Raw genomic sequence first — 25,948 nt, 5'->3', positions numbered from 1 at the left:
TTTGATTCATCTTAAAGACAGTAGTCAGAGCTATCAACACTTAAATTAAAATTGTGTGTTAATATAAAAATTGCCACTGATTTACTAGTATTTTCCTCACAAATTAGAAATCTGTGTCTAAAGGGTGACCATAAGGAAAGGGATTTTTTTTTTTCCCACACCTGGCTTCACATGATCACGTTGCTTAACCAGTGCTCTGTGAGCACATGAAGTCTTGTGAATACTTTTGCTTCTTCCCAGAAGTCATCCACCATAATTTTTCATCCAAATTCTAAAGCTTAAATATCCAGCTTAGGACATCACTTGTGGCAAGAATCACTACTGAAGTAATTTTATTCTCAGTGAGAATTTTTTAACCATTTAGTTCTACCCAGTATATCAATTTGCATAAATCGTCACTCACTCTCACTGTACAGACAGTAAATGATAGAATCAAATAATTTCTTAATGTTAGTACCAATTTCACAGTCCTTACCAGCCAAAACTTACACTGAATTGACGTTTACACCTTCTGATCTCAACTGACTCAAAATCTGAATTTTATAAGCTAGTGTTTAAGGAGATATTTGTTTATTTTTTGCTAAAGCAGCTTTTTTTTTTTTTTTAATTTCCTCGTAAGACTATTATCTTGAAAATATAGCCTTGCACCCCTCATTTGTTTTCTAAATTGGTTACATGATGTATCAAACTTTCTTTTTTTTTTACACAGGAGATTTTTAAAATAGTTTAAAACACTCCTGTCAGCTTCTCTTTGTTTTCATTATTTTCATAGGTGCAACAAGCAGTAAGGACACTCACGATATTCTGTATGCCAGGCAAAAAATAATAGTCACAGCAAAGGCCTTTGGCCTTCAAGCAATAGACCTTGTTTACATTGATTTCCGAGATGAAGATGGGCTCCGCAGGCAGTCAAGAGAAGGTGCCTCCATGGGATTCACTGGTATGGCTTTCTGACAATGTCTCAAAATAATGCATATATTCTTCAGTTTAAGTATATTGCTAACTTTACTGTCACTTAGACAAATAACTTATTTTTTATTTCTAGTCATTTATTGAAAACCCAGCAATACCAAGCTCTTTGACATTTATTAGCACCTTAAAAATTGTGGCTGAAAATTTTGCCTGAAAAGTCACAAGGCTGCTTTTTCAAACCACATCCCATGAAGTGTGTAGCTGTTTTTGAAAGAGACATTGGGGTGGAGGCTGTGGAGTGATTCCTCCCATTACAGAGCAGGGGAGAGGCAATACTGTACTCTGCAATGGGCACTCCACAAATGCTTCCTAAAATGTTCAGCTCCCTGTCTTCTAGGTTTTTTTTTTAAGCAGCAGTTGTTAAAAAATACCTTTTAGGTGAAGGAGTGAAGAAGCAAATCTTGTATGCTAATTGCTAAGGGAAAGTTATTTTCTGATTGTTTTCTGTGATTTGTTTTTCATCTCCTGGCTCCCCTCCCAGTAAGTGATGTTGACATCTATGGGCATTAGCAGACAGCAAGAGCAGCAGGCTCCTTGCCCCTGAGTCCTCCTGTAAGGCAGCCTCTTACCCTGCAATTGGTCTACCAGATCATTTGGACATCCTGGAGGGACAGTGCAGACACCAAGACTGGGGTTTTACAATAGAAATCAGCCCGTTGACACATGCATTAAAGAATTCTAGCATATAGGATGAAGATTTTACAGTATTTGACTCTGACCGTCACTCAGGGCATATGTACAGTGGTAGCATCTCTCTTTAATTTGTGTCCCTAAAGCCATGGGTCCTAGTGATGCCACCCAGCAAACTGTTACAAACTGTTTTACAGTTACCTATATACGATATCCAAAAGAACCAAGCAAAATAATTTAATAAAACAAGTGTTCTTTTAAGTGGTTCCCAATGTGCCACTGAAAGAACAGCCATCAGCACCCTTCAGTGCAAAGTCCTCCTTACTGTCTGCTGAGCTCTGACATTTGCACAACCAGAACCTGTTTCAGAGGCAGAATGGTTACCTCCTCACAGCTATGTTATCCACATCCATGTGGACTTCCACCCTTCATCCTTTCTGTGATTGCAGCTGGGAAAATAACAGCTCCTGAATGGTGGCACCTGCTGATGGCTACCTAACCTCCAGCAATATTTTCTAGCTTAAGGAAAGGCTTCTTTTTAAAAAAAAACTTAAGCATTTGAACCTCCTGTTGACAGAAGATGGAGTTGCAGATGCTTGGTGCCTTTGAGAGCACTCCATTTGAACACTTAATGTGTATTTAAATACTTAACACAGGCTGCCAATTTAGGAAATTTAGAAATGCTAAGAATAAACAGTGTTGATGGTGCTTTGGACTCCACTGAATTTATGGTAGAAGTTGTCTGACATCAGGATAGGGTCCATACAGGACACAAACAAAAGGTCATGCATAGCAATTTAGGGCATGCAGTTAACATCTAACTCAGCCTCAGAAGTGTCTTGCCTTTCCAAGGGAGTAGCAAAGATCTATAAAAGGTACAGACTTCATTATGGTGAATTCACAGCTCCTGTTCTTTGCCTCCTGCCTTTCCAAAACCATCATCAACACATTTCCAAAATCTAGCAAACAGCCTGACAAAAAGTCCAGCCATAATTAGAGGGGGGCCAATACTGACTTTTCTCATATGATGTAAAAATAAAATAAAATAAAAATTTTTAAATCTGTGTAAGTCAAAACAATGCTTTGGATATTTTTAGTGAAATTGTAAAAAAAAAAAAAATTGAGGTTTTTCCAAAATGTTTCACTTTCTTTTTTTTTTTTTTGCTTTCAGTTTATTTAATGTTTTCTTATTGTAATCTTTCCTTCTAGTTTTGATTAAAATAAAATGTCATTTCAAAACTAAAAGCAAAACCATTTTGTCCCAAAACTGTAGAAATGAAACATTTTAACATTTCCAATTTAATATTCATCACAGAAAATTACAAATGGGTCTTAGCTTAATCCATGACCTTGTATAAAGCAGAAGTCTGCAGATCGTATTTGCCACTGACAGTCCTCTGATTGCGTGAAATACTGAAATGTCACCTTAATAACAAGTTCAAAACATGCTGTTCTTGTTATTTTTAAATACTTAAGATCATGTCTTGCTACTTTTTCACAACAAATCAAAATCACTGCAATCGGCGGGACTAAAACAAGCTGAGGCTTCCAAATTGCTCTCCTGGCTGGTGAAGCACACACAGATTTGCTGGGATAGGGTCAAATTCACCACCCTCAAAACTAATGCTAAAACTAAACCCAGGATATTCATAAAAGGTATAAAGTCCTCAGATTTTCCCATATTCAGATATCCAGTAGAATTAACCTTAATGCAATTAAATATATTCAGTCAAGCTTAAACAAGTGAAATAGTATAATTATAGAATATATAATATATAGAATTTACCAGCTCTTTAATTACTATTGTGACCCTCACTGCTTATTGTAGACAAGTGTTCTTTTCCAGTTCTTATAAGCAGCCTGTTTTTCCTTCAGTGAATGTGATTACAGAAAAGCAAATGTGTTCAAATAATTTAGCCAAATTAATATATTTTATATGTATATATTTTATGTGTGTATGTGTGTGCACATATACATACAATTATATATATATATATATAGGGACCTGACAAGATGTTTTACAATAGCAGAACCTTTGGACTTCAAATCAGTGTGTTGCCTTTATAAATAGCCATCAGTTTTAGGAATGTTTATGTAAAAAAATTAAGTAAACCTTGCCATAAGCTTTAACAGCTGACTTAGTCATTACAGAAAGTCCTGTGCTCCACGCTGAGAACCAGATATAAATACGAAACACTATAGGTTTCCTCTCCTCTTGCAGTCTTTTGTAGAAGAATAAAATGACACCATCATACAGTTACCTAAAAGACTTGACAGGTATTGATTTAAAGCACAATATATCAAGTGGTACTGTAAAAAGGATTTCATGGTCATAAATTTTAATGTCTTGCAATTTTGCACTCTCTCAGTAACTTGTCAATAACAACAATTCAGTTTAAAATATTTGCTTCATTCCTGCATGGCATTACGTCTGTTATGCAGTTATTTGGATACATAATCTGTGACAAAAATCAACTGAGTGCTAGACATCAAAAGTTAGCTTATACTTATATAATACTTATATATACTTATATAATTTTTCAGTAGTGTTTTGATGATAAAAAATATAGTTTACTGCTACAAATATCTTTGTCAAAAGTAAATCTTTTTACAGAAATGTTTTTAGACTTCAAAAAATCAAATATAATTTTTTTTTTTAGTTTTACACTGACTTCAAATGAAATTTAAAATACATTCTCCATTTTTCCCAGCAAGTTAAACTGCATTGGATTTTGCAGGAATTATTTGTACACCTTGCAGTTTTAGAATTAGCAGTTTAGCCAGGGACAATTTTTTTTATTATAAATAAGTAAATTCGCAAGGTTATTAATGGTGGCATTTGATTAAGCTGACTGAAAAAAACTTTGATTAGATCTCATGTAAAACATATTAATTAAGAAAATTCATCGCCACATAATTTCTTTCAAAAAATCCAGTCTGGACTGGGTTTTAAAATTCTTGTTATTTTTAAGCTTTTTTTTTTTTAATTGTTACCATACAGAAATTTCAGAAGGAATATCTGGATGCTCTTAAAATCACAAACTAAAGAGTGTTTAATGGGAAATAAAATTGAGCTACTTATGGCTTTTTAGCAAAGACACGTAACAAGGCTAAGAAACTACAGTTTCTTCTCTCATTAAATGAAGTAGATTGTGCTGCTGCATCCCCAGATTTTGTTTGCTCTCCAGGTTATCACTCAGACCCAGTGCAGTCTGATAAAATTAATCCCAGGGTTGTTTGGTTTTTTTGGGTAGTTTGGTTTTTTCTTTTTTTGCAGAGGCCATTTCATTTAAAAATAGGTGTATCTCTGCCCTCACGCATCAGACTTCAGACGGGGCTGAGCGAGGGGCTGATTTCTAACACATGGTTGGCTCAGTGTCAGTAAGAGCATGGGGAGCATCCCCTGGAGTCTGCAGGAAACCTCCCGAGGTCCTGACACGTCCAGCTTTTCCTTGCCTGCATCAACCACGCTCCCACGAGAAGCCGAAGCGTGGGGTGGGATGGGGCGGCCGTGGGAGCCTCTGTCTGCAGGGACTGCTCACTTGACAGCAGGGTTTCTGCAGGATCAGGCTCATCCCTCCAACTAGTTTTGTTCCCGGCAAGGGGGAGAGTCATTTATTCCAGGGGAAGCTGGGAATTAGGGTAGCCTCTCTTTATTAAAAAAAAAAAACCAAAAAACCACTTTGAAACCAACAGGCAAAAATCACAGCTGTCTGTGAAAATCCCATAGAAATCAACTAATAATGTCAAATATACTTTTTTAAGCTGCCAAACAAAGTAGGTATGTCTTTGTTTTAAGGTAGCTAAAAACAATAACAGGTCAAAACAGATTATGTGGCTGTCTATTCACGTTTGAAAATCCCTAGTAAAAAAGGCGACATTGATTTTTATTTTCTTAGCGTATGTTTATACAAGAAAGGATTGGAAAAAAGTGCTTCATTAAACCTCAGGGCACTTCTGATAGTTGTTTAGAATACCATAGTGAATATTTCAACCTACCTGCAACTGTTAACTGTTTTAAGAACAACTGTTAAAACACATGAAGTATTTTCTGATGCTAAATCAACACTGAGAATTTAGGGCATGATCCTTACATGACTGGTAACTTTTTAGTCCAACAAATCTTTTACCACATTCTTCAAATACCATTTTCGGAATGAATCTTAATATAACTTATTTATATGTGGCTGGACCTGTTATTTAAATAGTTAAATTCAGTGATGCATTATACTTAAGTGTTATTGACTGCTCTAGACAAACAATTGCACCTGAAATGACTGAGAGAAGAGGTATGGATTGAAATGGAGAGGCAGGAAAAAGAATTGTGGGTTCTTTAATAGAATACTGAATGCAAGCATAGCTCAAGATATTTTATTCTAAAAAAATAAAAAATAAAAAATAAAAAAATAAAATGATGGCAAAAGGCTATCTGCATGTTGTCCAGTTTTAAAAATAACATAAACCAAGTAAAATAATTAGTTAAAGAGCAAGAAAGTCTGCAAGGCATATGAGAGCCTCAAGTGGTTGGAACATTTTGCTTGAACATCTGTTTGTCGATGCATGATTCTGGTGTTATTAATCTTCTTTGTAGGTAAGCAGGTGATTCACCCCAACCAAATTGCTGTTGTCCAGGAACAGTTCTCTCCGAGCCCTGAAAAAGTAAAGTGGGCACAAGAACTGATTTCTGCTTTTGAAGAACATCAGCGATTAGGCAAGGTAAATATTTTGTTAATTTGCCATAAAGGAAAGCAAATTTGAATAGTATTTCAGATTTAGAAAGACTGCTGATTGCTCTTTGCGTTTCTCTTACAAAGTGTGCTGTAACTGAGAGTAGTGCTTGTGAAATCTGTGGCTGGATAGACTATAGAGGGTATATTTATTTTATCCCCCTTGTTTTAACTTTAATTCTTTGATTACAGAGCCATTTGAGTACCTGCATATATCTACAGCATCGGTGAATTAAAACAGTTTCTCCATTATGCTGCAGAATCACAGTTCCATTCTCATAGGAAAATATTTTCTATCAAAAGGCAGGTAGCCTGGCAGACTTCTCAGATTGCTCGTGCAGTCATCATTTATGGAAAGAAATGAAGAGATTAGGAAGTTTTGGTTTTCTAAAAAATTTCTGTGTTGGTAAAACTGTTTCACTTTCAGAGGTTTGATCCTGCAAACACCCCTAGTAGTGAGTGAACGTACTTGTGAGCAGAGCTGCTTGCAGATTGTGGTCCTTAATCATTAAAAATGGGAATGCTTTATGTGCATTTGTACCAATTGCTGGACCTGAAATTTGGATAGAGGAGAAAGCAAATTAACACTAGAATATGATTGTTCCTAATTTAGTGCATCATTGAGTCTCACGTTTCCTGCTCTGTGGGTTTCTGCTATGTAAATATTGCAGTGGTGATGCACAATCTGTCTCCACTTTGTGCCAGTAATACTTAAATTAGGGGTCGCCTGAAGGAAGATTTTATGCTAGTTGCAGCATTGTCAGTTAATTATCTTAAAGGTTATTTGCTATAATCCAGTTTGCCTCTTTTTGAAAGTAAAAAAAAAAAAAAAAAAAAAAAAAAAAAAGTTGCAGCTAAATATGTTTATCTTAGTTGTAGCCAAGCCCCAGTTAGTTAAAAAGCAAAGTCCCTGTGTCAGAACGGGGAGAGCTGATGAGCTGGAATGGTTTGCTTGTGCTTGTGTGCCATTCAAGTGGGAGATGAATGTCTGTGGTGGTGAAGTTTATATATAAGACTGTGCATAGGGTCTCACTTTCTCCAGTGCCGTGTAAAGGTTTTCTGTACATTTCTTCACTTTCTGGTGGTTAGAAATAGATTGGGCTGCCTGCCTTCCCCGTCCCCCTGCATTTCTGGTACCGCAGATGTTGTGCATTAGAAATGCTAAAAAGGTCAAAGCAGAAAGAGTGCTTTGCTCTCAGGGTAAAGTGTCACAAGGTATTTGCTATTGCTCTGCCCTGCTCTTCGCTGAGCTATCGCATCCCCTCTGTGGTACCCGGGTGTTTCCAACATGTCCATGGCTACAATATTTGGGTGCTGTCCTGAACAGTTATTTCAGCTGCTGTGAGGAAGCTGTATTCCTGTGTCTCTTTGTTCAGTTCCCTCGATTTTCAGGTATAGCTATCTACATGCAAACAATATAGAAATATGGAACGTATGACTGATTTTGCCCATTATTTTGATTTACAAAGCTTGGCTCTCGGACAAAAGGCATGGTTGCAGACATACTGCTAGTGAAAATGTGTAGGCAGGTAGATACAGAAAGAAAAAAGCCAAATTATATTCCCAGCCAAATATTATGTTTATGATGTATATAATACTATTCATTCCTCTAAATTTAGGGTCAGAAACACATCTAAGGAATACCCCTGTCATATGAACAATCTCTGAGCAGAATAGACTAAATTTAACTCTAGTCCTCATAACACACAGTCATGGAGCCGATCATGTTTAATTCTGAAGAATCCCATATTTATAGGCAGATTTTGTTTTGAAGCTACCATTTACTGACATGATGCTGGTTTCTTGCTAATATGAGACATTATGGGTGTTATGGAGTTTTTTGTTTGTTTGTTTTAATAAATGCTTTTAAGAGAGGTTATAAGCTTCTGTAGCGAGCAGCAAGAATAAATTTGCTGAGGACTTGTGATTTGGGCTGTTTTATTAACCAACCAGGTTGCATGCTTTGTCTATTTTTGCAAGTAGCTGTCTATTGGTAAAAAAGGACTGGCAGGTTAATTTGTGACCTTCTGGATCTTGTCTCACTCCCTGTTGCTGGGCTTCATAACAAAATATTGGAAAAATAGTTTTCTGAGTAGCGCTGCAAATTTCTTAACTGAGTTTAACAATTCAGCATTACAAATGTGTCAGTAAGAGGAGCATGGACAGCCTGGTACTTAATTTTTTTTTCCAAAGTAAACGTATCTCACTGAGGGAGCCTCTTGCTCTGCATCCTAGCGACATGCTAAAATGTAAGTAATAACTCTTCCCCTACCACCTCCTGACAAATACTCCACACAGCGGTTTTAGTAATCCTCGTGTCCTAATGAAACACCTCTTCTGTTTTCCTTTTCCTTTTATTATATGAAAGTGTTCATGTCAGTAAGACTAAAAATATAGCTGTGGTTAATATGGTTGAGGCTTGCATGCTTTTGCCAAGTTACTAATCAAAGCTGAAAGCCTGGAAAAAATAAAAATGAGGGATTTGTGCGGCTGTTTGTGTGGCAGATAAGTTACTGGTCTGCAGACTCTGCAATCATTCTTTTATTAATTGAGTTTAAAGTCCAATGCCCTTTGTCAACAACATTTTATATTAAAGTACAGTAATAAGCTTTTATAATCTATTTCACCTTGAGAGTTATATTTGCCATAATAATCTTTCTTTAAGAAAAGACAAAACCACACTACTTCATTCTAAAGGCTGAAATTCTTTGACATGTAGCCCCTAAATATGAGTACTAAGGTAAAAAAAAAATAGGATCTAGGATCAGCACTACAGAACTGGAGATGCTGTGGCAGTGTCCCAACAGAAGAAAAATAGAGACCTAAACAGCTAGCCAGACAGTCCTGGCTAGCTTAGGCAGACAGTCCTGTGTGAGGGGTTGTTTCAGTTTGGCTTTTGGGTTCTTTTGGTTGTGGGGTTTTTTTTTTTACATTTCTGATTTGTCTGAAAAATAACCTAGCTAGAAAATAAATGGTGACATTGTATTTTTGCACATTAGAAGCCATTTCAACATTAGAAGTTGAAAAAGCACATTTTGTATTTTACCCAACTATTTATTAAGTGTTCTCTTTTAACCTAGAACTTTGGAATCTAAAAATGAAAAGCTCTTGAAAATTAAAGTATTACTTCTATGTCATCTCAATATTTTCACAGCAGAATTGCATTACTATGGTATATGATTTTCAAAATCAAAACATTCATGCCAAAGAAAGTAGGCATAGCTAGTGGGAAAGTATAAATACAAGATAAAAGTCAGAATGTGTTCAAAAAAGAAGGGTTATAAACATTGTTCTGGTAGTCTAAAGAACAGTTTCTGTTATAAATTTCTGAGGTATTTGTACTGCATTAAACAGGGAGTCATAAATCCAGATTAACTGGGTACAAGTGGGTAGAGTTAGTGAGAGAAATTACTGGCTTATTTCAAGAAAAAAGATCTGACTTCTATCAGTGAAGGTACAATAGTCTTTACTGTGTAAGTAACTCCGGCATTTACATTACCAATACATTGGATACTGGAAATCTAATCTTTTGTATGTGTAGTTAATGTTTATATATGACAAGAAAGTAAGACAATAAAAATATGGTTTTAAGCCATTGGACTTGTAAATACATCAAGGACAGTATCATTATCATAACTGGATCTTCCTGAACCTACTGGTTTTAAAATAAAATTCAGACAGAAAGAAAAGCAGAAGAGTTAAGAGGGTTGCTTGTACACTTGTCTCACATAGTAATTTTTGAATGCTTTAAACCAGGGAATAGCTAAATGCTGCCATCAAAGTTACCTGTCAGGTAAAGATTATTTAGAGTTAAGGGAAGCAATTCACGAAGCCAAGCTGTAATATGGGTTAAATATTTTGCATCCCACAGGGCAAAAGAGAAGAAATATCTGTACATGCCACATATGAATGCACAGAGTGCTTCTAAGAAGACCTTTAACATATGTTTCTTGCATTATATTCTGTGCCATTGTATATCATGTTTCTGGCAGCTGAGAAATAATATATATGAACTCCAGCAATTTGGGAAACTATACAGTTTCTTTTACAGACCTTTCCAGGATTATGAAAAATCTTAGGAATGCATTTATTTACACAGCATCTACCCAACAAAGGAATGGAAATTTCCAGCAGTGGCTCCCTTATAATGCTCTTTGTTTAGGAAAAGCTACCCCAAGCCACTGTATCTTGGAGACGATGCGCCCTCGTGCTTGGGCCAGATCCAGCTCCCACCGCTGCCCGGGGAGGTCTCTCCCTGCTGCCCTCCCTCTCCTGGCAGTGCCACAGGCACTAGGAGGGCTCTCTGTGTAACTGCTTCAGCCACAAGACATCCATCCCATCCCCAGCCAGCCAGTGGGTGCTGGGAGAGCAGGAACCATCCCAGGGGTGGCAGAGTCCTCTGGGCTGCCTCCTGGGAGGGATGCGCTGAAGCACCCCTCATGGCACGGGGCAGCGTGGGACCCCATCAACCCACAGATTCTGTATCATACTTTATAGAGCATTATACCTTGGGGTTTTAGGTGGAGCTGAGGGTGCAGCCTGACTCTCTGCTCCCCTTACCCCAGACAGGTCCAGGCAGAGCTTTGAGGTGCCAGCAACTAAGCTGGATCCCATCCCAGGGTAATGCCAGCAGCACGGGGTACACACCGGGCAGCAGCCCTGTCAGCCTTTGCTCGGAGGACACAGGGCAATCACTGTCATTTATGTTAATCAGGCAACGTATATTCCTCATAGAATCATAGAATCCTTGGGGTTGGAAGGGACCTCGAAAGATCATCTAGTCCAACCCCCCCTGCCAGAGCAGGGCCACCTAGAGTACCTCGCATAGGAACGTGTCCAGACGGGTTTTGAATGTCTCCAGTGAAGGAGACTCCACGACCCCCCTGGGCAGCCTATTCCAGGGCTGGTGCAAAGTGGGGGATTCAGGGATTTCTGATAAATTGCCACCCTTTATGAGCTTCAGCCCTAAGAAGTATAGACTCAGGTGCATCTCTGTGCAAAGATGGACAGTGCTGGTGGGCCACTGTTACATTTTTATCTTTTTTAAAAGTGGCAGAGTGAAATTTTCACGTGGAAACTGACAATTAATGGAGATCAAGACTGCTCATAGTAGTACTTAAATTTTCTCCATACCACTCTATTATTTGAAAAAGATTTTAGAAATCCAGTTTGTGTCACAGTTGAAGGCTTTTCTCCTAGAAAGATCTATCTGGGAGCAAATTTTGAACCTTTACAATAGAGCAGAAGGGGACATATTAACTAATTGCTTGTGCTATACTGGTTCCTACACTCACACAATCAGTCCTGAGGGAGTTATGCCAGGTGGGGAGAGAAGGAGACAGATTTTACTACGCAGGGCTTTAAAAGCTCCTAAGCAGGGCAGAAACTCATACAGAATATTTTCTTGCCAACTCCCTCTCCCTCCCCCTCTCCAGCAGGCATTCCGTGGCTCTTAATCTCTTTTCCTTCACTCATTAAAGACCTGTGTCCAAAACATGGAGGGAGAGGGACTCGGATGGCACACTGACATTTCCCACAGGGTAAAGTTGCTCTGTCAGCTGGGAGCAGGAGGATGGATGCCCTGCCCCTCCATGGCTTCTCCACCTGGAGGTAGCTCCTGGAGGAGGGGGCTGCTATCCCAGGGGATGCAAGCCCTGCAGAGGCCATGGGATGACACCCCTCTGAGTTCCTCCTCAGCATGGCACCACCCCTCTGTCTTTGGTGCCTCGAGGAGGTGCATGCAGAGTCTTGGTGAGACAAGGTGAGCTCGTGGAAGGGTGCTCCCAATGCAGGCAATGCTTTTTTTGCCAACGTGGAGTGAGGGAGAGACCCATTGCTGCAGACACCTGACCACTATGATGCCAAAACCTGCACTGCACCAAGCAGCTTTCCAAGGAGATTGCCTGCCTTCCAGATCCCTCTTTAAAAAGTGTTATCAAGCACTTATGAGCCTCTTTTCAATTTCCAAAGCAGGACTGAACAAGAGATGTAATGTTCTGACCAGATGGCTCTTTTTAAAGCTTACTGAGGGAACTCAGATGCCTGTACAGACAAAATACTGTTTCAGTTAATTTAAATAGCAGTGGTCTTGCTGCCTCATCTCTCCTCTGTGCTGGCTGGCATTTTCAGGAGACCTCATCAACCCACAGATACTATATCATACTTTGTAGAGCACCATACCTTGGGGTAGATGACAAAGAGAAGATCTGTGCAAAAATCTCCTTCAGATGAAGTAGCAAATGGAGGTAAAAAATGACTGTACAATCCTAATCAGAAAATTAAACTAAAATTAGAAAAAATATAGGCTACAAAAATAACAGTGATTCCGTTCTTGTTAACAGAATGAGCATCACTGTTTTCACTTTTCTTGCCTGCCTTGTATTTTACAGCTACCTCCATCAGTATCAAGTGCCTTTTGTGTGTGCTGTAGTCATTTACTTCCAGATGAAATTTTCTAGCCTGTATTTAATAAATTGGTTCCATTGCTATAAACCTCAAGTTAATTCTGAATGACTTAATTAAAGGCATCTGAGGATACTGAAGTCTTAATATTAGTTACTTTTCATTTTTCTATATAATAACCATGATGCTCACTAGGGGGAAAAAATGCCTGGTTGGATAGGATGTTTGTCCAGGAAGCTGCTTTTGTGCTATAAAATAAAGATTTGCTTGGCAGCAGCGAGCGTGCTCTCTAGGATTCTTCCGTTCCCAATACATTATAAGACAGCAAATGGAAACCAGTGGAGAATATTCCTAATTTCTAGGACTTTCTTCTCTTTCTTTAATTTTATTCTTTCCTACTCTAGAGTAGCATGCAGAAGGTAAAAACCACAATGAGAAGAAAATGAAAGAATACATGAAAATTATAATAAAACCCTTCATTTCTGCCTTTCATTTGGGGGTCTTATACAGGCTGTTTGTTCAGTGACAGGTAGAGAGTTTGATGGATAGACGAAGTTTCTGGAGCCATACCAAGCAGGATACCCTGGCCCATCCCAGCCAAAAGAGCTGCCCCAGTGGTTCAGGCAGCTTGGGGAGCTGCAAGAGTGGAAAAACAAATTGTCTGGGTCACACAGCAGGGAAAGGCCCCTATCCATGCCCTGGGAATGATAATATCACGCAGAGGAAAAGTGAAGGACCTTGTCAGTCCCTGGTCTTCATCTTTCCTGCTCCACTGTGGACTTGAGGGATCACAAAGTCCTTCCTACCTGATGAGCTCTAGAAAGGGCCTTTTTCTGTCACAGTTCTCAGGAGTTATTTGAGGTAAAAAAAAGAATTATCTCTATTTCATGTTGTTGATGCTCTTTCTTTCCCAACCCTTCCATCTGCTTCCAGATGGAACTGTCCTTCCATCTGCTCCCAGTGGTGGAAGCCTAGCTTACACAAACAGGTCTGCTTCTGGCATTACAAACTAATTTATCCTCTGAACTAATTGTGTCTGCTCTGGTGGAAGATTATAGAGGTGAAAAGAAACAAAAGGTAGTCAGATTTAATGTTTTCTCCTTAACAACAAAATGGACACAGAAACTTGTTGATGTTGATACTTTGCATAGTTCTCTCCACACCCATTCTTTCCTTCAACAGGTCACTGAGACCCACTGAGCATCTCCCCTTGCCAAAAAGACATATTTGATAGACCCTTTCAGGGGTCATTTATTTTCCCTAAAGATTTTGTGTGTGGCTGTCTTCCCATAATGTTGCTACAGAAAAGGGGAAAATGTCAAAGGGTTCAAAGGAGAGGATACAAAAATACATAACCCAAAATGCTCTGTATAGTTTTCTGTGCATGGAGGCTTCAGTTTGTCTTATGTGACTACACTAGTTATTTGGACATTTCCTACCTACTGATAAAAGAAGGCCAAGAGTTGTGTGTTAACCTGACCTGGAGGCAGGACAGGCCTGAATAGAGGAGTATGATACATTCTCTTGTTATAGCCTGAAAAATGTGCTCAGTTGACCCAGATATTATTGAACACCTCCTAGCAGCCCTCTGACCTATGGAAGTTCATCACTAAAAGGTAGAATCGTGACCCAGCTCTTTATGATGGCTCTTTGGTTACCACTTGCAAAAGAGAAAAAAATAATTAAACCTGCATTCAGCACCATCACAGTTGTTAGCTTATTTTCACTTCCCCAAAAATATGGTTTCAACCTTCTGTTTCAAGGAAAAGTCATCTCTCTGTAGTCAGCATAATCACTCCTCCCCCAGGCACAGACCCAACTCCATTTGCCGCAACCAGGACTCTCTTCTCTTTTGTTCATTACCTGTAAGCAAATCCAAACATTCTTTTTAAGCCCCAAAGCAAAGATTTCCAAACTTCCTCTGCAGGGGTCACTTAAAGAATGTCTGTTCTCATTTAATCCCAGGGGAATTATCTTCCTGAATGCTGCACTTTTTAAGGGGACCCTTTGCCATCTACCTGTTTCGTTCCCTCCTCCAAAGAGCAAGCCTGCCCTTCCTCCAGAGCACAACACTTCTGTTTCCATGCAGCATTTTAGCACTGTGCAGGATTAGAGATTATATTCTTGGACCCAAACAGATTTTAGTGGGCTTATTCCATGTATTTTTGTGACTCCAGAAAGTCATAATTAGATCTCTGGGATTTAGAAGTGGGTGAATTACCATGGAAAGAATTAATGTTTCTCAGGTAGCTGTGGATCAAAGATTCCTTGTATCTGCAGACTTGAGGACACATGTCTATACATGTTCTTTGTTTTCCTTGTGGGAGGTTTGCACTGGCCAGCTGGCATCACCCTCTCTGCTTGTTTCCATTTATCCTGGCATCTGCCTGCAAGTGCTGCTACAGGTCACAGGGGCTGGGAGGGGACTTACACAATTTCTTATTTGGACAATGGCTGTATTGACACACAGTCTCTGGCCCACATCACTCCAGTGGTGGGGGGAGCTCTCCTTGAAGCTCAGCATCCTCTGATGATGCAGAGTAGGGTGCCTGGCTCACTGGTCCCCCTACTCCCACTTCCCCCTGAACCTAGGTCAGAAGGCAGCCAAGTAGGGTGAGGAGGTAGCCCAAGAGTCACACACTCACTGCAGGGATTAGGGATGAGGTCTGTGAAGCAAAGTGTTGCTGGCTAAACCATGAAAGTAATTGAAGAGAAAGAAATCATGATCAGCAGGGCAGGATTTTCAACTCTGTGACAGCAGAGTGCCTTCAAAGGGCCTTCCCTCACTTAGGAGTTTTCTTGTGTTCTGAGCACTTAGCTAGTGGCAGAGGGGTTTCTTGCAATTGCATAGGCATTAGATATATTCTAGACCTATACTTATTTCAAGGTTCAGCAGCAGGTGCTTTTTTGTCAGTATTGCAATTTCATGAAACATGACCTTGGCTTGCTTTTCCTTTTCTTCCACTGGCCTGGATACCCAGAGTCCACCCAATGCTAAATCCCTACTTACCTGCCAGGGTCCCCTGGACCTGTAACCCTGCCATGTGAGTTACCTGACTGAATCCCCAAAGTAAACTGCTTTGGAAAAAGCTGACTGTCTCTCTCTACACAGTGGCCCAGGGCAGCCCATACATTGACACACACCACAAATTAATATAGCACTATGGGCTATATCCTTGCATGTCATGCAAGTTAATTGAGGGTTCTTTTCTACTGTAGACAAGCCAGAAGCTTAATGAAGTCTTAATAAATGCCTTTAAGAAAGGCCTGGCCACTGTCACGTGGGACTTAACGTTGTTAGCTATGTGCATTGTGAGATCTGGTAGAACAGAGCATCAAATCAAAGGCTTGTTAGTAAAGGTTACCATAGTCAAGGTAATTAATAAGAACAACAATGGTTCTCAAAACAGAACACATTTCTCACAACTAGTGCTCACATTTGGAGTCCTATCTGCAAGCAATCAGGCAGCCAGTTGACTTTTCAGAACTTAGAGGATTTCTCTGCTACTTCAAAATTTATATACCTGCCATACAAGGAAAGCACAGGAAAGCCAATCCTCTCATTCAGTACTGATGCAGGTTATTAATCCTTCCCAGTGGTCTCAGAAAAGAAAGAGGGTCTTAGTAACTATCTTAGTGAGTTTGCTGCAGTCATCAGGATGGACTTGGACAGAGGCACAGATAACCCCATGCAGAGCAAATGCTGAGGAAAAAGCCACCAGCATTCCCAGGTGCAGGACTACCTCTCATTCTTCCATCTTGTCAGCCAAGGGGGACCAGCTTGTCTGATCACTGTCCCACATGTCCCAGAACAATTAATGCTTTACTTTAATTAACTCATGTACTTCAATCCAAGACATAGCTCAGAGAAGTGTGTCACAAAACAACGAGGTGCCTTAAGTGTTCTGTATCACCATAGTTTTATCCAGCCAGTTTCTCTTATTGACCCAGTAGTACATAAGGAAACAAAAGATGGTGGGAATAAAACCCCATGTAACATTGCATATTGCATTAAAAGGTTCCAGGAGAGGTGAAAAAGTATGAAACTTTACTTCCCATGATCTTCTGGAAAAACATGACAGCTACCTCACGATCCTGTCCATCCCCTGTTGTAGTCAAAGTTAACACAGTTCTACCACCCATGATAAAAGCTAGCAAGAGTTATTTCTTCCCCTCTCTTGGTTTCCCCGGAATCCATTGATCCTTGGCCAATACAGGAATCATTGACTCTGAATCTCTTGTATGTACCTTTCTGGAAGGGGAAAACACTTCTTGCCATTAAAAAATACACTCTATTTATGAGAAGAGCTTTACCAAACTCTTAACTACTCCCAAAAGTTTCACTGAACAAACATTCTTAGGTGCTGTCACATATAGGCACAGCGAAAAAAGCAGAGATCTTCATGTTCTGATGGCCATGGCAACTAACAGACCAACACTGAAACTCTTTCTGCTACCAGATACATGTCATTTCTTACAGGTAAAGGAGATCTTTAAGGATAACATATAGATACAGCAAGAGCCATGTCCAAGATCCATGGCAACACATGGCCAGGGTTTTCCTCTAAGTTGTCAGAGGGCCTTCAGTTATACATTGAGCTTCATGAGATCTGGGTTAGGTTTGGCAGCATCTACATTCATCCAAAAGGAGGTTCATAAGGTACAAGCACAATCTTTGCCAAACTGATGTCTTACAAAGTTTGGTTGCAAATCTCTTTGATCTCTCCACAGTCACCTGGAAACTTATTGCAATAAATATTCCTAATGTATAACTCCATTTGCCCCCTTTTTTTTTTTTACCTACAACTCCTGACCTGTGAAAATTACTGCTCTTTGTCAACTCTACCTTATTGATTCCCTTGCCTGTAGGATGGATCTTTGCATCACTTGGGGTTGACCATGGGCTGACCATGCTCAGTTCTCATTTTTCCAAGATAATAATTTTTTTGCTGTTTCTTTCTGGGGAAAAAAAAAAAAGGAAAAAAAAAAAAAAGCATCCTAGAAGCTTTCTATAATTTTAATTCCTCCCAGCTATTTTCTGTTATTTACCAAAAGCCCTCTCTCTTCCATTCTTAAAGCACTTTAGGGCATATTGAAATTCAAAGTAGAGCTGTTAGGGCCTTACTCAGCATGGCCTACATCTTGCATAAATAGCTGCTACATTTTTAAAGATGTTACTAGTGTTGTAAAAGAGCATTAAATGTCACTGTGATTTTATTGCATTCAAATGTTACATGGCACCTGGGGGATGGAGCAAATTGCACAGTACTGGTCTTGCATCGTTCAGCCTGGAGAAGGTGGCTGATAAAAGAGATGGAGATGGGGAAATGACAGCTTGGTGGGTTCTGTGGGCAGCTCCAATGGCCAGGTGGAGAGAAGAGGAGATAGATGGGGCTGCCACCTTCTTGTGCTCTGTTCTCATGGAGCTATCCAGAAGGAAATAACTTTCCTCACTTTCCAGTCATCTGGGAAGGACTCTTAGCTAGTCTGGGTGATGATCCAAACTGGAAACATTGCCTGGAAACATCACCTTTCTTCCTTGCATCCTCACTGACAGAAGCACACCAGGCTGAAGAAAGCCACAGGTTGTGCAAACATAAATTCCCCTGCTGGGCTGGGCTGGGCTGGGCTGGGCTGGGCTGGGCTGGGCTGGGCTGGGCTGGGCTGCCTTCATTGCTGTGCAGCACAAGTCAACCCAAGCACTCAAACAGACCCCAAACCCTACGGTCTCCTGAGTGTCAGTCACCCTGCTGCTCATGAGGCTTCACCCTCAGCATGGAGGACAGCACAGGGGAAGGACAGCAGTGTCCTGCATTGATGAAAGTGTGGGCATTTTTGGCTCACAGTTGTCTTCCATTTCCCTGCTTCTCATCCCACCCCAGTTTCTTGCACCCGTGCATCACCACCCAAAAGCTGCACCCACCAGCTGCAGCTCCGCTCCTTCTCCCAGCTCCTCCATCAGGCTTTACCTGGAGAGCCTGTGTCTTCCCAGGGCAGGTCTGGCATGTCTGACTCCCCTGACAACAGAATCCTTTTGCAGCTCTCTAAAAAGGCTCCCTCTGAATGATTTATACGGTTACCTGGCAAGTGAAAGCCACAGCCACCAAGGGCAGTGGATACAAACCCCAGCTTGGCACCGCACGCCCGCTGCAGCTCCCGTTCACACTGCCAGCTTCCTTAGGAACAGATCTTTGGTCCCACAGTTGAACTAATGGAAGCCTAAATACAGGCTGGAAGTGTGAGATTATTGAGAACATTAGCCGAAAAGAAAATTTAGATCTATGACTAAATTAATCCCCAGATTAGCGCTATCAAAGCAAATGGTGTTTATAGAATGTCTTGTTTTCTTTATATTCATGTGCAAGAAAATCAAAAGAATGCTAAAAGCAAATTTCATCTAGCAGAATTGGAAAAGAGAGCATGGGGACAAAGCTGTAATTACTGGTATTTCCTATCTGTTGAAACCTGTGGGTGGAAAGAGAGGCAGTGAATAGGGTATATTCAATGGCATTAAAATCGGTTTCTTTTTCTGGACTTTAGCTCAACGCTGCAAATTAGCAGGGAGAAAATAAGCCTCAGAGTGAGAAGGCAGAGAAGCCAACTTCTTCATGTTACTATTTGCTGTTGGAAAAAAAACCCAACAAAAAAACAAAACAAAAAAACCCACAATTTTGCCTTGAAGAATTAAAATTCCTAGCAAGCCAAACTGCAGCTACATTCTGTCAAGAAGAGGAGGTATGGGAGAAATCAGGTGGTTCAGTGTTCGTGTGTCCACACAGACACTCTTACCCTGCTTCCCTTTCTAAACATGTTGTTTTAATGAAGGGAGGACAGCCATGCTATTTAATTAACTCCCACTTAAAAAAAAAATAAATATATATATATATATGTATATCCTGACCCAGATTCATCACACTCCAATTTAAGAACCTGCAGAGGTACCTGGCTGCAGAGCATTCTGTGTACAGTCAGTGGGAGGGGAAAGTCCCATTCTCTGGACCACCAGAGATCAGAATTGCATTGCCAGGTGCCCTTCCCTTCCTGCAAACTATTGCAGGTACTTAGGGTCACAGTACTCCTAAGTCAGCCATTTCACAGAGCTAGGAAGGACGATCTCAGGCCTTTACATATTGCTACTTATCACTGTCATGCCACTTGTAAATTTCTCTTTTAAGCAAGTGCTATTATTTGAATGCCTACCGAAAATTAGAGACAATTTAAAGATATTCTTCTTACAGTGAAAAAAAAAAAATGTATCTTGAAGTTTGAGATCACTGTGTAGACCTGAGTTATTCGGAAGAATTCTTACAGTATTGAGTGTTTACTTAGTTTGCAATTTATTTTCACAACATTTAATAAACGGAATAGTTTGGGGCTGCATTTTCTGTAAAGGTTTAAAAGCGTCAGTAAAAATGGCTGAGATATATCTAAGATTAAAAGCAATGCTTTGTTATTAATAAATATAATAGTAATAATAGTAATGATGTTGTTGTTGTTGGAGTAATGTAATGTTGATTGGTTGCTCTGTAAACAAGAAATTTGATGTGAAGCACCTGCCACTGGGTATCCATTAGTCCTGTTATTCTCCAGCCCCACTTAAAATACTGTAAAAGCTGTAGCAGGAAATCCTACATAGAATAAAATAATATTTTAACATATTTTTAAAATGGCTTTAATAGAGCCTGTACTCACATGCAACAATATTGATTTGTGTTAGGTTACTGTTTAAGGTGTACTTTTGTCTTAACTGTTCTAGACCATGATTTAGTTGCATTTTCACTTTACATATTCAAATCCTCCATTTAATGTTACCAAGCCTTAAATGAAAAGCAAAAAACAATAACCAGCCTGCTCTGCTCTGCATTTCTCTCCCTGTGCATGCACAGCCACACATGCTGCTATCAAACCCCAGGCCAGTCTGTGATCCTGTATCGATTGCAGCAGGACATTAAAAGGGTGCACAGAGCTTCAGAGAGATGCTCTATGCAGCTCTGGGGCCAGGCCTTCCATTCTGAAGTCTTCAGGGAAGGGACTGCATCTTTGTATTTGTGTTTTTTTCAAGAACGTGTCAAAGTACTGTCAGAATTACAAATAAGATTATTTGGGGGGTTGTTGGTTGTTTTTTTTTCTTTGTCCACTGAACTTTGGCATGTCTTGGTACAGTGTTTTATCTTCAAAATCCTACCTCAGCAACATATGTATGGATAAAAGCATTCAAAGGAACAAGTCAAAGGTTTGGCCTTATTTTGACATGTGTCTTCTGTTTAAGATTTACCCACAAATCACAGTTAATTATTTTAAACTTGTCTCCGTGCTACCGACACAAAATCCCCAGAAATACCAAATTACTTCTGAAACCTGCCCTGGCTCTTGGATCACCACCTCTGAGGCATGCTCTGCATCTACTGAGGGAAATTCCCTCTATGCAGTGCTCAGGTGGACTTCACCTTGACTCCAGAGCATGTATGAGCAATTTTACCACCCCAGCCACTTGTTTTATCAGCTTGCATCCCACACCCCTGGCTCCAAGCACAGGCCCAGCCCATCTTTAGCACCACAGACCTGATGGAGAGGTGCAACAGCACAACCTCAATCCACCCCCAAGTCAAAAAAAATTCCCTCTACACCCGCAAACACCTACTGCTGTTTCCTGACAAAGAGTGCTTCTGGCTCTGCCCTCCATCTGCAGTCAGTTTGGGCCAGCCCTGGTGCTGGAGGAGGATGCTGGGCATGGGGAGCAGAACCACCCCAGAGGCAGGGTGACTGCCAACCCCCCAGGGCCGGCACGCCTGGCCTTGTTGCTCTCAGCCTTTGGTGTCTGCCAGCTGGAGAGGCTGAAACAGGCAGGCCACACGCTGGGCTTCTCTCTTTTTGCCTCCTCTTTGGAGCACTCGGCACCCACTGCAATTCTTTTCATGCATTTGCCCCGTCTCTGTTAGTTTGTCTCCTGAAGCTCATTCAGGATTCCTGTGGGAGCTGATGTTTCTTGGCGAACGGATGTGATTGTAAAGAGGAAGACAAGCCAGCTACCATTTCCAGGGGTCCTCTCAGGAAGTTTATATTCTCTCTTTTCCAGGGAGCCTTTACTTTCCACGGCAGCATGATCGACATGCCATTACTGAAGCAGGCACAGAACATTGTTACGCTTGCTACAGCCATCAAGAAAAAATGAGCTGGTAAATGAAGCTCTCGCCATGGGGCCCCAGTAGCTGTTTTGAAAGATGACTACAATACTTGGGGGGTGGGGGAAATGAAATTAAAGAAGTCAAGCTTAAGCAGAAATTCATTTCCATTTTGCAGATCTGCCATAGTTTGCTTGCCAGAATCGCTCATTACTAAAACTCTTCCCAACTCAAACCACTGCTCCCTCCGTGGGGTCCATGTGCTACTACTCATAGCTTGCAACAAGGTTACATCACCGACTGTGTGACATCATGATAATTACTACAAATGTGGGATTATGACTTCACTGAAGGAGAAAGGCAAAACATGAGCCATGAGCTATGTTACATGAGCAAATGAAAACCAAGTCAATCCATTCTGTTTGTATCTCTGCTTCTATCCACTTTGGTGCAGAACTCCTGTCTGAAAGTGCAAAGCCTTAAATAATTATGCACTGGTTTAAATTATTGTGATTAAAATCATTACCCTGTGTGGACTTCACATTCCTTCCTCCCTCCCCCCCCTTCCTCATCCCCCTCTCCTTTCTGTAAAAGTGCAGCAACCATTAAAAGTATTGCTCCAATAATGCAGGACTCTTGACTTTCTTCTTTTTTTTTTTTTTTTAAGTGGTCGCTATTCAGAGCGTTTCCTCCTGGAAGCATCCAGCCCAGGGAAGGGTTGGACAGCAATAAACTTGTAGATTTGGGAGACACAATGCAGCAGAACTTGTGCATATGGTCTCGAGTCAGATTTACATCACATTAGGGATACGGCTACAGGTCATGTGGGCCGTGTGGTTAACGGGCTTAGTAAAGCTGTTTTGAAGAGGTTAACCCAGCTTGTAGTAAGGGTAAATAAACATAACAACCAGGCATTGTCCTCTATTCAGCATGTACTCTTATATGGAGGGCTAAAGGGTATTGAAGCTGCAGAGGATCAACTTGTGGTTGCCAGAGGACTCCAATGAAGTTTGAAACACCAACAATCAGAGATTTTGTTTCTGTTCCTCATTAAATCATGAGCTTTTGTGCTCAGACTATGAACGACTGTTCTTTAAGAAATTAACAGAATGGGAAGTTTTAAACTATGCACCAACCTTTTCATGACCTACACAGCAGCAATGCTGCTGCACTTAGACAAACACCGCGGGGAAGGCTGTTCTGTTTATTTAAATTTGTAAATAGAAAACAGTTGTTTTTTAGTTTCATTTTTCACCACCTCCATGGCCATTTTACTTATGGAGCCACAGTGCCTTATTCCTCCCATCTGCTCCCGTACTATGTTCCTCCCCCGCCCCCAGCCCCGACTCCATCTCCGAGCAGCGATTTGAAGCATTTTTGGGTTATTTTTGGTTTAATTAAGGAGTGAGGAAGAAAGAGGAAAACCAAAAATTATAGCAAACAAAACAATCGCGGCCCAACCCGCATGGAAGCAGCGGGGCAAGCGAGTGTGGGGGCGGTGGGAGGCAGAAAACCCCCCCCCCCCGGGAACGGCGGGGGCACGGCGGGGCTCTGCCCGGGGGGCGACGGAGGAGCGGGACCGGGGCAGATCCACCCGGGAACGGCGAGGGCACGGCGGGGCTCGGAGAAGGAGCGGGATTAGGGAGGGCGGCCCGCACCCCCCGGGAATGGCGGGCTCGGCTCGGGAGACGGCGGAGGAGCTTGTCTGGGGGCAGCCCCCTGCCCAGCTCCGCATCGCTCCCTGTTCCTGCCGGGGCGGCACCGAGGGGGCGGCCGCAGAGCTCCCGCCGCGGGGTTTGGGGATGAGCAGCGCGGGCCCACACCGCACCCCTGTTACACCCCCCACCCCCCCCCTAACACGCACACCCCCCCGATCCCTCCCGAGTCCGGTCCGAGGGCGCTGCACCGGGTGATCCCTTACAGCGCGGGGACCTCCAGGCTAATCTGATTAATTAAAGACTACCTGTTTCCATTGCTCATCGAAGCCCTCCCCCCACCCCCAGTTCCCCCCCCTTCTCCACGTCTTGCGTTTCAGGGCACCCTCGGTTATTAATTCCTGGCTGACTAAATTATGGGTAACACTATTAAAACATTATCAGAACTAATGAGAAACAATTACTTAGAAGATGAGCTGGGACAAGCCGGAGCTGGGCACATGTGTAGTTATCCCCGCAGATTACTTTAATAAATCATCAGGTGCAAGGCAAGACGCCGGCGAGGCCTGGCGCAGGGTATGGAAAATGAGATTTATGAAATATAGAGGGTTGGTTTTGGGGGGTTTGGTTTTTGTTGTTGTTGTTGTTGGTTTTGGTTTGGTTTTTTTGGTGTTGTTTTTTTTTTCATTTATATCAATAGAACCCGTGTAGCGTAGATGGTTTTATTCCCTTAACACCGCTCCAGGAGGTGGCAGAGGAGGAGGTGGGGGGGGGCCGGGGGGGGGTGTAGAGAACAGGATTTCAGAAAATAATGTCTTCATTGTTTTACTGAAGTCTTAATGACATCGTGTGACAAGCCCGCAGGAGGTGCGCGGCCGCGGAGGGCAGCGCGGGGGACGGTGGAAGGGCACCCTACAGCCGCCCCCCACCATCCACCTTTCCCCGCCGCCTCCGCTCCCTCATTACAACCCAGAAATAATAATCATCACCAGCATCATCATCATCTCTCATGAGGTGTTTTACGCGCAACCTCTCGCTTCCGCAGCTGAGTGCTTAAGTAAGTTCATTTCGTGACCCATGCCCGGAGAAATTAAATATGCAAATAAAATATTGGATATATTCAGATTTCTCCTTAAAATTCCCCGGCACACACTCCCCCAGCTGAAAGTCCTGCTTTCAGTTAACAGTCCCAATGATTTGCACTTTGTAAGAAATAAAACGCGATTTATTTGAGGTTTTTTTCGTTTACTTCAGGAAGCTTTCCGTGTTTTTCCGGCTTTATTCTTCTCCTCCTTCTTGCTTTTTTCTTTCTGTCTTTTTCTTTCCCGCCTGGTGATAGGCAAGCAATTGATGAAACAAAACAGATTATAAGATTAGCAGCAGGATTTTGTGCATATTAATGATAGGGAAGGGCACCGAATGGGTTTGTAATTGCAGATCTTGCGCTTGGGATTGGGAACTGTAGCCCTGCTACAGCAAAGACCCCCCTGTGAGGTTTTCACATTGGAACTTAGGGGAAAAGTGAAAAAGTAATTACCAGAGCACAACATTGAAATGTTAAAGCACTTATTCTTTCTTTCAGCGTTCTGTTTTAAAGGGGGGAAACGGGCAAAATGGAAAATAAATTACTTTCAAATAAGTAGGTTAGCACCTGAATGCTGGTGCGCATTTTCCCTTTTTTTTTCCTTTTTCTTTTTTTTTCTTTTTCTTTCTCTTCTTTTTTTTTCTTTTTTTTTTTTTTTTCTTTCTTTTTTTTTTTCAAATTCTAGCAATTATTTAGCAGGGCATTTGCTTCTGAACCCACCATCCAGGCAACAGAAACGGGGGGAGGGAGGGCAGGGAAACCTCGGGAGCAAAGGGGCACTCCGCCTGTGAGGCTTGAAGCAAATATCGCCAGGAAAGCTGTTCAAAGGTGCAGTTTGAAATTTAGGGATTTTTGTTGTTGTAGTTGTTGTGGGGTTTGGTTTTGTTTTGTTTTCCTTTTCTTTTGGTTTTTATTTTGAAATCGGGGATTAAAAGGGAAAGCTTGTTTTGGTTTTCTCTTCGACACAAGCATCAAACTGGTTTTTGTTTGGTTGGTTTTTATCAAAGGATGCATTTCACAATCACAAATCCCTTCCGGGAACGGCATGATCCCTGCAATATCGAGAAGTAACCTGACACTGAATTTTAATTCTTATTAAGTATCCCTCCTTGTTTCTTGGGCTGCTTCAGCCCTCCTCCTCCTCTTCTGAGCTGACTCTTCCAAAAAAAACCCTGATTTTCGCGGTTAAAACACAGTGCTCCTTTACTGACTTTTCTAATCATTCTCTCCTGTGATTAACAGCAAAAGATGGCTTAGGTTTAATGGCACCTACTCGCGCGTATTGTTTTAATTCTGCTTTCAATTGAAAATAAATGTATCTGGTGGAAACTAGGCTTTGAAAACTTTTTTTTTTTT

At 41.2% G+C, this 25,948-nt stretch overlaps 1 protein-coding gene across 1 annotated transcript in view; it reads left to right on the top strand.

Annotated features, from left to right (window-relative positions):
• The window catches only part of CLYBL (citrate lyase beta like), a 165,241-nt gene extending 142,762 nt beyond the window's left edge, over positions 1–22,479 (top strand). The window contains exons 7-9 of the mRNA XM_030458835.1: positions 773–940; positions 6,194–6,318; positions 21,808–22,479. Of these exons, the coding sequence (XP_030314695.1) occupies positions 773–940; positions 6,194–6,318; positions 21,808–21,903 (389 nt within the window). The 3' untranslated portion in view covers positions 21,904–22,479. The remainder of the gene's footprint in view (positions 1–772; positions 941–6,193; positions 6,319–21,807) is intronic.
• Positions 22,480–25,948: the final 3,469 nt, after the last annotated feature.

Source organism: Calypte anna, chromosome 1 (genome assembly GCF_003957555.1).
Source record: "Calypte anna isolate BGI_N300 chromosome 1, bCalAnn1_v1.p, whole genome shotgun sequence".
Taxonomy (NCBI): Eukaryota; Metazoa; Chordata; class Aves; order Apodiformes; family Trochilidae; genus Calypte; species Calypte anna.
The sequence above is the reverse complement of the archived record's forward strand: the minus strand, read 5'-3'. Positions and strand labels throughout refer to the sequence as shown.